This window comes from Paramormyrops kingsleyae, chromosome 12, assembly GCF_048594095.1.
Source record: "Paramormyrops kingsleyae isolate MSU_618 chromosome 12, PKINGS_0.4, whole genome shotgun sequence".
NCBI classification, from domain to species: Eukaryota; Metazoa; Chordata; class Actinopteri; order Osteoglossiformes; family Mormyridae; genus Paramormyrops; species Paramormyrops kingsleyae.
Window position 1 is genome coordinate 1,148,704 of NC_132808.1, and position 12,939 is coordinate 1,161,642.

The window sequence follows — 12,939 nt, forward strand, 5'->3', positions numbered from 1 at the left end:
TCTGTCTCTCACCCCTCTCTCTCCTTTCTCACTTTCTCTCTCTATCTCTTTCCCACTAACCCCCCCAGTCAGCTCCGGCTTTGTGGCGCAGTGACATAAAAATGATTAATAAAGAGTATACCTCAAGTAACAAGAGGAGCTTAAATCCGAAGCTCCACTTGTTAAAATAAAAGTGTTGGCACAATAAGGCACCCAGACTAACATCTTGCTTGCTAAACTGCCGGACACGACAAGTGAGAAAAAAAAAAAAGTTTTTTCGCAGTGCATTTTTCATGTATATATTCAGAGTGGCTGTATATACTTTAATTCATTCATTTGTAAAATTATTTTCTGTCATTTTCCAAGTCATATAAAATGTTACAGCGTATTATACTTGAATATATTGAGTTTTAATTCTTTTATCAGTATTTTAATTATAAAACAACATTCTGGTACTTGGTGGGCATCTGAAAAAGACTATTAGAGAATTATGCAATTAGCATAATATAAATGTATCCATTCTCTATGTGTGTGTCACGCCCACATCGGACCCCGACCACACCCAGCCTCACCAGAACAGCCCCGCCTACATACAGATCACCTGAAAACACTTAAGTAATCAAACTTTTAAAGTAAATTCTTGCCAAAAAATATGTTCAATTCAGCACTTAAAAGACATGAATTTGTTATATTTGAACTACACTCAAATATTATGCTTTGATGTTCTTAGCTTTTCATCTACACTCAATCCTTCAATATTTCAGTTCTTATTTGGGGGATTTTCTCCCATTCGTCCTTGCAAAGGGCTTCTGATTCTGCAAGATTCTTGGGTTGTCTTGCATGCTCTGCTTTTTTGAGATGTATCCGCAGATTTTCAGTGATGCTTAGGTCGGGTGACTGAGGGCCGTGGAAAACCTTCACCTTGAGGTACTCCATTGTAGATTTTGAGGTGTGTTTTAGATCATTATCTTATTGTAGGACCCATCCTCTTTTTAACTTCAACTTTTTGCTGCTGGAATTTGCTGCATGATCTTTATTCAAATCCATTCTTCCCTCTACCAATGACATGTTCTCTGTGCCACTGGCTGCAACACAAGCCCAAAGCATGATCGATCCACCCCCATGCTTAATAGTTGGACAGGTGTTCTTTTCCTGGAATTCGGTATGTGGCCAAAAAGTTCTATTTTGCCTTCTTCAGTCCACAGGTCTTGTTTCCAAAATGCATCAGGCTTGTTTAGATGTTCCTTTGCAAACTTCAGATGCAGAATTGTGTGGCTAGGATACAGGAAAGGTTTTCTCCTTCAGACTCTACCATGAAGGTCACATTTGTTCAGGTACCGCTGCACAGTAGAACGGTGAACCACCACTCCAGAGTCTGCTAAATCCTCCTGGAGGTCGTTTGCGGTCAAATGGGGCTTTTTTTGCCTTCATAGCAATTGAATGAGCAGTTCTTTCAGAAAGTTTTCTTGACCTCCATCATTTTCAATTCATACAGTATGTTTGGAATATGTTTGTAATTCTCATGTGCTTACTTCTACATTGTAATCATACTACTTCTACATTGTAATCATACTAATAATAATAGGTTACACTTTGCACTTGTATAGATTTTGCAGGGAGGCCAACCTAAAGGGAGTCGATACAGATGTATTTAATTACGCTTTAAAAAACGTGCTACAAAACTGTACACTTCTGGCGGCACTTTAGTCTAATTTGTGAAAATGAAATTGTTTCAGTCTTATTTAAAATGCTATTGGCTGTACTTGGAAGTGTACAATTGTAACATTGTCCTACTGCTGAATATGTATACAGTATATACCAATTCATTTTTCATTGACTTGTCAGCCTTATGTGTGAGATCCCTCCACCTAAGGAACCTTTTGATCTTGGACATACATGCTTCCATTAAAGTACTTCAACAGAGCTCCTTTAAAAGATTCAAAGGAAAAAGTTGAGGTGGTCCACAAAGGACCCCAGTTTCTCACACTTGTCACCAAATGCGCATTAAGAGATGTTCGTCTTTCTGTACAACCTTTCAAACACCATAACAAATTTCTTCAGTTCTTTTTCAGCAGTACTAATGTCAACCAGTTTAACCTTTTCCTGAAGCAGAGTATAAATTCCAAAAACAAGAAGGAAGAGGTGGTTCCAGTATTTTGTGGGAAGAACACCATACAACACTGGTAATGCATATAATCAGAGATCCCCAGTCAGATGCTTTCCAGTATTTCCGTTCTTTTACTGAACATGGGACTCCTGTTAACTCTACTGGAGGTTGGACCACACAGTTAGGTTTTATACACATATGTAACTGAAGAATGCATTATGATTGGCTCTTTAAGTGTTTTCATAAACCACGTTACTGTACACACACACACACCAGACAAACAATAATAGACAATAATAAATATTAAAATCCCTCTGGGTTAAGAATAAAAAGCCAATAGACAATAATCACAGTAAAAAAATCACACTGATTTATTTAAGACACATATGACAGGCAGGACAAATGAACATTTAAATTTTATGATATAAAATAAACATGATATAGCATGATATAAACACATTAAATTATTAAGCATAATTATCATTTATTGACCAGATTTGATTGATTGAACTTAAATACAAAAGAGATTAGCCCATACATAGCTATTTTTTTTTTACAAAGAACAAGACAGAACAGAACAAAACATATTCGACCCCCACCCCACCCCTCAATACACCCTGAGACAGCACCTCAAAGGAGACCAACAATGGTCACCGGCACACCCAGCCCCGAAGGGCGCAGCTAAAAACTGAGGAGAAAAGAGATAACATACTTAAATCAGTAAAAAAAAAAAGGAATACAGCTTCAGGACATGACCCGCAGCCAGTCCTCTACCAGCTGCACGTCACGGAGCCAGCTCTGGATCGTAGAAGCAGACGAATTGTTAATCCGGGCCGCAGAGAGTTCCAGCAGAAGCAGATCAAGAAAGGTGGACTTCCAGACAGTGGGAATGGCACGATCAGGAGACTTCCAACGAGAGGCTAATAACAGCTTAGCCGCTAACGAGGCAGACATCAGGAGCCTCCGCTGGAAGCGAGATAGAGAGAGAGAAGAGAAGTCCAGGAGAAGAAGGACCACGGGAGACAGAGGGATGGGAGAGGAAAGAACTGAAGAGAGAGATCTGGCCACATAATCCCAAAGAGCAGCCGCTGTAGGACAGTCCCAGAACATATGAAGAAAGGTACCAGGGACCTGAAGGGGACAGAGGTGACATAAGGGGTCAGGCTCTAAGCCCATGAGATGGCGTTTCCGGGGAGTGGGGTATAATCGGTGAACAAACTTAAATTGTGTTTGCTGGTGATTGGGATTTTTAGAGCAGTTTTTAATATTATGAAAAATAACACTCCAAGATAGGACAGGGGTGTGAGAGAGCTCCCTCTGCCAGACAGAAATTATGGGGAGAGGTTTATGAGAGGATCTGCGGAGGTGGGAATAGAGACTGGACACGGGCTTAGAAACGGGGGAAAAGGACAGAGCAAATCTGCACAGCGGGTGAAGCGGAAGAGGCGAGGAAAAAGAGATATTACAGGCCCTAAGCATGGACCTTAGCTGGAGGTAGAAAAAAAATGAGGAAGAGGGAAGATTAAATGTGACCTTAAGGGACTGGAACGATTTGAGACCAGAGCTGTCAAAAAAATCACCCAGGGTGGAGATACCCGACTGAGACCACGGCGAGGAAGAGATGGGGCGGCCTCCAATGTTCAAGACAGGATTGTGGAGCAACGGAACGCTGGGATGCCATTATGGGAAGGGGCCCAACAATTTCTCAACCCTTCTCCAGGTGCGAAGCGCCTGAGAGATAATCGGACCGGCTGAGGCAGAGATGGATTTTAATTCAACAGGGAGGAAAGGAAGCGAGGCTAGACGATGGGGGAGAGCATATTCTGCTTCGATAGGAAGCCAGGCGGGTGGATGTTGGGGAGGACTGATCCAGCTCCAAACCGGCCTCAGGGTAAAAGCAAGGTGGTAAAATTCGAAGTCCGGGAGAGAGACACCCCCATCCAACCGGTCGCGGATTAGGGTAGAGTGTCTGACGGAGGGTCTCTTGCCATCCCAAAGAAATGTGGAAATAGCAGACTTGACAGAGGCCCAGTACCCAGGTGGAGGGGAGAGAGGAAGCATGGAACTAATAAAAATAATTCTCGGGAGCACGTTCATCTTAATAACGGCCAGCCTAGCCCGAAATGAAAGGGGAAGAGAAGACCACGAGGAGATTGAGGCTTTAATGCTCTCGAGAACGCGGCGGAAGCCAGCAGCTGTGAGCTCTGGGACTGACGGATAGATGTCCAGCCCCAGGTATCTGAAAGACCTCGCCTGGGGAATAGAAGGAGGAAGTGAAGAGGTGTGGCAGGCAGGATTCAATGGAAGGAGAGAGGATTTTGCCCAGTTAATCCTATAGCCAGACAGGGATTCACATGTTTGAAATAGGTTAAGGACATGAGGAAGATCTACAGGAGCGTTGCCAAGGTAGAAGAGCAAATCATCAGCGTATAAAGAAACTGACTGAGGGACACCTTTCACTAGGATGGGGGAAATAAGGTCTGAGTGGCGGAGGGCAGCAGCCAGAGGCTCCAACGACAGATTAAAGAGCAGGGGGGAGAGGGGACAGCCCTGCCTGGCCCCCTGAAGAAGCCGAAAAGGAGGAGAGATGTTGGCATTGGTCAAAAGGACAGAAGAGGGGGAGGAGTAAAGAGTCTGGACAAGGTTGTTAAAATAAGGGCCAAAGCCCATTCTATGCAAGACTCTCCACAAAAATGACCAATTCATCCTATCAAAAGCCTTCTCTGCGTCTAGGAGGGAATAGAGACTGGACACGGGTTTAGAAACGGCGGAAAAGGACAGAGCAAATCTGCACAGCGGGTGAAGCGGAAGAGGCGAGGAAAAAGAGATATTACAGGCCCTAAGCATGGACCTCTGCTGGAGGTAGAAAAAAATGAGGAAGAGGGAAGATTAAATGTGACCATAAGAGACTGGAATGATTTGAGACCAGAGCTGTCAAAAATGTCACCCAGGGTGGAGATACCCGACTGAGACCACGGCGAGGAAGAGATGGGGCGGCCTCCAATGTTCAAGACAGGGTTGTGGAGCAACGGAACGCTGGGATGCCATTTTGGGAAGGGGCCCAACAATTTCTCAACCCTTCTCCAGGTGCGAAGCGCATGAGAGATAATCGGACCGACGGAGGCAGAGATGGATTTTAATTTAACAGGGAGGAAAGGAAGCGAGGCTAGACGATGGGGGAGAGCATATTCTGCTTCGATAGGAAGCCAGGCGGGTGGATGCTGGGGAGGACTGATCCAGCTCCAAACCGGCCTCAGGGTAAAAGCAAGGTGGTAAAATTCGAAGTCCGGGAGAGAGACACCTCCATCCAACCGGTCGCGGATTAGGGTAGAGTGTCTGACGGAGGGTCTCTTGCCATCCCAAAGAAATGTGGAAATAGCAGGCTTGACAGAGGCCCAGTACCCAGGTGGAGGGAAGAGAGGAAGCATGGAACTAATAAAATTAATTCTCGGGAGCACGTTCATCTTAATAACGGCCAGCCTAGCCCGAAATGAAAGGGGAAGAGAAGACCACGAGGAGATCGAGGCTTTAATGCCCTCGAGAACGCGGCGGAAGCCAGCAGCTGTAAGCTCTGGGACCGACGGATAGATGTCCAGCCCCAGGTATCTGAAAGACCTCGCCTGGGGAATAGAAGGAGGAAGTGAAGAGGTGTGGCAGGCAGAATTCAATGGAAGGAGAGAGGATTTTACCCAGTTAATCCTATAGCCAGACAGGGATTCATATGTTTGAAATAGGTTAAGGACATGAGGAAGATCCACGCGAGCGCTGCCAAGGTAGAGGAGCAAATCATCAGCGTATAAAGAAACTGACTGAGGGACACCTTTCACTAGGATGGGGGAAATAAGGTCTGAGTGGCGGAGGGCAGCAGCCAGAGGCTCCAACGACAGATTAAAGAGCAGGGGGGAGAGGGGACAGCCCTGCCTGGCCCCCTGAAGAAGCCGAAAAGGAGGAGAGATGTTGGCATTGGTCAAAAGGACAGAAGAGAGGGAGGAGTAAAGAGTCTGGACAAGGTTGTTAAAATAAGGGCCAAAGCCCATTCTATGCAAGACTCTCCACAAAAATGACCAATTCATCCTATCAAAAGCCTTCTCTGCTTCTAGGAGGGAATAGAGACTGGACACGGGTTTAGAAACGGGGGAAAAGGACAGAGCAAATCTGCACAGCGGGTGAAGCAGAAGAGGCGAGGAAAAAGAGATATTACAGGCCCTAACCATGGACCTCAGCTGGAGGTAGAAAAAAATGAGGAAGAGGGAAGATTAAATGTGACCATAAGAGACTGGAATGATTTGAGACCAGAGCTGTCAAAAATGTCACCCAGGGTGGAGATACCCGACTGAGACCACGACGAGGAAGAGAGGCGCCTCCAATGTTCAAGACATGTATATCAAAAGCCTTCTCTGCGTCTAGAGAGAGAAGGGCAGCAGGGAAGGGAAAGGAAGGAGCAGTACATGCAGCAGGCGACGGATGTTGTCGGCCGCATGACGGGATTTAATAAAGCCAGTTTGGTCCGGGTGAATCAATTTGGAAATCACCGCCTGCAGTCGATGGGCAAGCACCTTGGCAAACAGTTTGATGTCTGAATTCATCAGGGACAATGGGTGATAGCTGGAGCAATCTGAGGGGTCCTTACCCTGTTTGAGCAACAAAGTCATCAAGGACTGATTAAGAGAAGGATGGAGATGGGAGGCAGAAATAGCAGAATTCAGCATGTGGAAGAGCGGGGTAGAGAGCTGCTTCCAGAAGGCAGAAAGAAGTTCAGGAGGGAGGCCATCGGGCCCTGGAGACTTCCCAGGGCTCATGGAGTCCAGAGCCTCTTTAAGTTCTGTCATCGAAAGGGGAGCCTCGAGCATAGAGGCTTCTGGGCCTGAGAGACAAGAAAGAGGTACAGAATCAAGAAACAAATCAGGGTCAGAGGGTGGAGAGACAGTGGGAGGGGAGAATAAATGAGTAAAATTGAAAAAAGCTACTGTTAATTTCCTGTGGGTCAGTGGTGAGAGCTCCATCCTTGGTTCTAACAGAAGAGATTGTGGAGAAAGAGTCACATTGCCGGAGCCGAGAGCCAACAACTTACTGGGCCTAGCACCCAAGACATAATATCGAGACCTAGTGCGATGAACCAAAAACTCGGCACGGCGTGACAGAAGAACATTTAGCTCTGCCCTTGTGTTTAAGATGAGGGTCTCATGATCCGGATCAATCACTGCAGGACGAACACTCTCTAAGTGAGTTAGGCGCCTTTCGAGATCACAGATCTTCTGGCGACATTCACGAGCCAGGCCACTGGCAAAAGCAACCGTGGTGTCACAGAGAAAGCCCTTTATCGCCATCCAGCAGTAGACTGGGTCATCAGTTGAGCCTGAATTAATTGAAATAAATTCTTCAAGTCTAGGGATCAAATAGGCTATATATTTGGAGTTTCGAAGCAAAGAAGTATTGAGCTTCCATCGTGGGGACCGAGGAGAAAGAGAAGGTACAGCTAAGTGGAGGAGAGCACACTTGTGGTCAGATAAAGAAGAAGAGATCAGAGAAGCCGTAGAAACAGCGGGGGCAACAGATCGAGAAACAAAGATGTAGTCTATGCGAGATTGGGAGTTGAAGCGGGGTGAGAAGAAGGAAAATTCTCTAGCGGAGGGGTTAATTAGGCGGAATGAGTCAACCAAATTCAGGACCTCCACGAATTTACACAGGGAACGTGTAGAGGGGGGCAGCAAGGCTACCCACGAGAGAGGGAGATTTATCAAGGACAGGATCATGGACAGCGTTAGCATCAGTTCCAATAACAAAGTCGAAGTCTTGAAATTTAAGAAGGTGGTCAGAAAGATCCTGAAAGAATGAGGTGCGTGGGGGAGTGGGAGCGTATGCAGCAACAAAGCAGACCTTCCTGCCCCCCAGGTCGGAGAGGGCATAACAGTACCTGCCATCAGCATCACCCCCGGAATTGAGAATATGAATCTGAAGGGTCCGCCTCACCAGTATGGCCACCCCACATCTATGCGAGGAAGCTGATGAAGTGGAGACAACCCTGTAGAACCTGGAGGCCGCCCGCAGTGCATCTTGCTGGAGTAAATGGGTCTCAATTAAAAAGGCAAGGTCAGCGTGCTGCCTTTTCAGAAATTCAGTCACACTGGACAGTTGTTGTTCGGGGGTATTCAGGGCCCTAACGTTCCATGAAGCTATATTTATATTGACCATTATCAAAACAGAACAGACAGTAAGGTGTAAACAAGGAAAAAATAAAAAAATTAAAAATAAAAATAAATAAAAGTCTCAATATGCCAGGCATGCACCAGAGGCTGAATGCCCTGGTCGGTCAACCGTAACTTTAGGAAGTGTGTCTCAGGGAAAACCCCCTTCCCACCCCCCCAAACAAACACAAAAATTCCCCAAACCCATGCTCCAGACCGGCAACGCAGCAGCAACATTAAACACAATAGAAAGGTAAATGGTTCTGCTGCCAGGTCCAGAACATCTACCCTCCCGCCCCCTCCGACCGATGTCGGAAACTGCGCGCACGTGGCGCCCGAAGCCAAGCCGCAAAACACACTAACTGCGCGCACACATCCCCACCACCTTCTGAGTAACAGCAACGGAAGTAAAATAAAACTGACCCCATGCCACTGCTTGCTGCCCCGTGTACAGAGCAGGAGAAAACGGCAAATGGGAGTAACCGTCAGCGAACCGGGCAACAGCAGTACAGCAAACGTCCAATTAATATAGTAGTAGAAGCAAAAAAAAAAAAAACATCACATAACAGTACATTAATAATAAAATAAAATAACTGGCTTATAGGGGCGAGAAGAGGTTTCAGACCGGCCGTACAGCCTGTGGGCACGGTCAATGGCTGGCAGGAAATTGGGAAGATGGGGGAAAATAGCCGGCCAGAGCTTATTAAGGAAAGACCGCATATCGCCCCCTTCGCGCCCTAGCTTAATCCAAACCACTTTAAGATTGAGGCGACGGCTGCGGTCCTCAATCTCCGTGATTTTGTTATCCAGGGAAAGCAGAGCCTTATTAAAATCAGCCAGCTCCCTGGAGTGCCAATCGGTCACAGCCTTCACTGAGGCGACTTCTTTTTGTATGGATTTAAAGTCTGCCCTCAGCGAGTTCAGGTCAGCGCGGAGCTCCGAATGGTGTTGCTGAAGCGTGCCTTTTAGCGAGTTCACCTGTTCGGAAACGAAGTTCTTCATTTCCGCGAGAAAGGGAGCCAGGAGAGAGGAAAGGGCCTCCTCAGTAACGCCGCCATCAGAGCGGGGTACTTTCTTCTCCGGGCTGGAAAGGGCTGGGCGAGGTCTACGCTGATTAGCAGCCATCAGGAGGAATAACAGGGCAAGCGCCGAAATCGTGCGAAATTGCGAACGGGAGAGTGACAAAGGGACAGACTAAAGGGCAAAAAGGCGGATGGGACGCGCGGACGAGCAGAGATAGGCAGCCATTAGCGACGAGCGTCCCCATACATAGCTTATATCTAGTAAGTTGGCCCAGCCCTCGGAATATTTTTCTGTATGTGGCCCTCACTAAAAAAAGTTAGGACAGCCCTGCTGTAGACGAAAGGGCCGCTGGTTTTCATTTTGAATTCACAGTGGGGCATATCTGCAAGAAAACATGGGAAAATCAGGTATCTGAGCCTGATGAACTGAGAGATACTAGACTAGCAAGGTTTGTGTTGAAGGAGCTTACTTACCTTTGGGTCTCCTTTGTCCAAATATGCGGCGGAACAGCCTGACGAAGAAGTGCTTTACACGTTTAACTGCTCTGAATCTTGGCACCTTGTGGTAGCTGTTTGATGGAATTTCCTCCGGAGTGAAGCCCTAGGGTTGTAGTTTAAGATGTTTCGGTTGAGCAAAGCAATTCCTCAGGATGCATGAATACTATTGAACTCAGCAGACCAGCAGTTTGCATGTACCTTAGTGAAGAACTTATGATTCAGGATCTGCTCCAATGTGGGCCGATCCTGTGGATTCTTTTGTAGGATCCAAGAAATCAATTTCTTGGCTGATGAGGAGAGGGACTTTGGTAGAGTGTACTCTACTTTAGTGACACGCTGCTTGATTTTTTCAGCGTCGCCATCAAAGGGGTATGCACCAACAAGCATCGTATACCTGTATCAAGAAAGTCAGCAACGGCATTTGAGCTTCATTTGCATCTAACAACATTCTGCATTGGTGCATTTCAGATATCATTCTTGACTCTGGCTCTGACTGTGAGGACGATTGAGAAGGTATACATACATGATACACCCCAGCGCCCAGACATCTGACTCTGGCCTGTGTCCCTCCATCTTCCACACTTCAGGAGCTGCATACTCTCTCGTCCCACAAAAGCGTCTACAACACACACAAAAGGAAAACAGTATACATGTGCTTCAGCCTGTTGCATGAGCAATTTGAAAGATTTGCTGGAGAATCTAAGAAAAAGAACCCACTTCTGCCTGCTTTCCAGTGGCTCCAGCTTGGTGGCCAGTCCAAAGTCGGCCACTTTTAATTCCAAGGCCTCCGTTAATAATAAGTTCTCTGAAAGACCAATGACTCAAATATTTCACCTAATAACACCAGACATTAAACAGTTGCAGAATACAACAGCAGGCAGCAATCATATAAACCACACAGGAAATGCCATGTAAAATGCCAACACTAACATGTGAAGAATTAAACAAATCATGTGTGCAGGCACACATACCTAATTTGAGGTCCCTGTGGACAATGCCTTTGCCATGGATGTGTCGTAAGGCCCCAATGAGCTGCCTCATGTAAAACCTCACTTCAGGCGTGCTCAGGATTTCTCGTTCCTGAAGGAGGTCTAGCATCGACTGGAATGGGAAAAGAAAGGATGGCGTGAGTCGACATAGAGTCTTAACCTTAACAAACTGTCTGCAAAGGCCAGAAACAGCTGGGCTCACCCCCCTACTGCACAGCTCCATGAAGATATACAAGAATTTGTCATCTTCTACATGATGGGAGAAGTTAACAACATGCTGGTGTTGCAGCAGCTTCAGCAGCACCACTTCTCGGAGACTCTGAAATGTCAGACGTGTTACCACAATGAGCATAAGGGAAATGCAGTTTAACTGTGGAGGGGGCTGACTTCAAGCAGGATTCAGACCACATACCTCTTTTATTCCATCAGAGTGCTTTATCGGAATCACCTTCACTGCAAATATCTCTCCAGTGAAAATGTCCATCATCTTGAAACATTGGGCAAAACCTCCCTAAAAACACAAGTGCATTAAGAATTTAAGAATTTCTGCCATACGTAATTGATTACCCATTTTCCGTAATCTATGAAAAATAATTTTTCATCCCGCTCCCGCAGAAATGTGTAATATTTCGACCCGCTCCCACCCGCATCTGTTATGGTTTGTCCAGCTCCCACCTGCTGAATCCCGCAAGCAAGGCTGCTGAAGTATAGGGTGTGCCAAAAATACCGGACACATTTTAAACGCTATAATATCTTGGCTTATAAAAATTAAATAAGGTACCAAATTTTTTTTATCTAACTAGGCTACAGACCTGAATTAAAAAATATCTAAACAGTCTCAATAGAAACATTTCACAGTCAAAATGAGAGAAATATAGGGAAACATTTAAATTTGTGGCGCGGCTCTGTGTTTATTTCAACTAGAGGTCTGCGCAGGACTGATATTTCATCCCGCTCTGGCACAAGAAACTGTCAAATGTAGACCCGCGCCGCGTCCTGCGAGTACCGCGGGCGTCCCGCCCCGTTGCAGACCTCTACTCTACAAGACAAATTGCAGCTGAATTATTTACGGTATCTTTATAGTACATACTTCTCCCAACAGTTCGAGTCTGCGGTAAAATCGCACATTTCTGGTATCAAAGATGATCTCAGGAACTTCGTGTCTCCGCTGAGGACAAGCCATGTTGCAGTAAGACAGAAACCGACGAAGTGGCGTCCAGGAACTAGGCAACGGAACAAGGTACGTTCCATAATTACGTAACGCATCGGAAATTCGAACGAAAACATGAAAAAACTTTTTTTCCCTTCATAAAATGACAGGTATTAAATAAAACGTTTCTGCAAACACACCCATTGGCATTAGTTCGACCAAAAAAAAATCAGTTTCAATAACTCACAATATACACCTCTAGTTTTCATGAGAATATTAAATCAGCCATCCGACACGCTTTTACTGTCAGGTACCCAAACCCAAGGGAGGGAACAAACACCACGCGCAGCGGCTGTAAATGGCGCGCGGAGAGGAAGCCGGGAATTAGCCAATGTAGCTATTGCCATGGTATTATTTTATAAAGGGGAATCTAAGTTGCATTTAGTTAAGTATATTTATAATTTAATTTAGTAATCGCACTCTTATTGTGCTGGCGTAATATACTTAGTATACGATTAATAACAAAAAAGGAAAGGTGAAAAATATATACATATGTACACGATTCTTATGATAAGCAAGTCGCAAGCACGGACACATTTTAAACGCTATAATATCTTGGCTTTTAAAAATTAAATAAGGTGCCAATTTTTTTTTTATCTAACTAGGCTACAGACCTGAATTACAAAATATCTAAACCCAGTCTCAATAGAAACATTTCACAGTCAAAATGAGAGAAATATAGGGAAACATTGAAATTTGTGGCGCGGCTCTGCGTTTATTTCAACTAGAGGTCTGCGCAGGACTGATTTTTCATCCCGCTCTGGCACAAGAAACTCTCAAATGTAGACCCGCGCCGCGTCCCGCGAGTCCCGCGGGCGTCCCACCCCGTTGCAGACCTCTACTCTACAAGACAAATTGTAACTTAATTATCTACGGTATCTTTATAGTACATACTTCTCCCAACAGTTCGAGTCTGCGGTAAAATCGCTCATTTCTGTGATCAAAGATG

The 12,939-nt window shown here is 45.5% G+C and overlaps 1 protein-coding gene and 1 long non-coding RNA gene across 2 annotated transcripts; both read right to left on the bottom strand.

Moving 5' to 3' along the window:
- Positions 1 to 2,433: 2,433 nt before the first annotated feature.
- On the bottom strand, positions 2,434 to 9,825 carry LOC140593584 (uncharacterized). The gene is made up of 2 exons (XR_011993986.1): positions 9,768 to 9,825; positions 2,434 to 9,676 (listed from the first exon to the last, which is right to left on the bottom strand). It is a non-coding gene; the product is annotated as an uncharacterized lncRNA (long non-coding RNA).
- A 24-nt stretch (positions 9,826 to 9,849) lies between these two features.
- LOC140577732 (serine/threonine-protein kinase PLK3-like) lies at positions 9,850 to 11,146 on the bottom strand (the record flags this gene model as incomplete). The annotated part of the gene is made up of 6 exons (XM_072698025.1): positions 10,983 to 11,146; positions 10,763 to 10,892; positions 10,509 to 10,596; positions 10,315 to 10,410; positions 9,990 to 10,185; positions 9,850 to 9,894 (listed from the first exon to the last, which is right to left on the bottom strand). Coding segments are annotated over exons 1-6 (705 nt in total), but the record flags the coding sequence as incomplete, so codon positions are not given.
- Between the last annotated feature and the right edge of the window lie 1,793 nt (positions 11,147 to 12,939).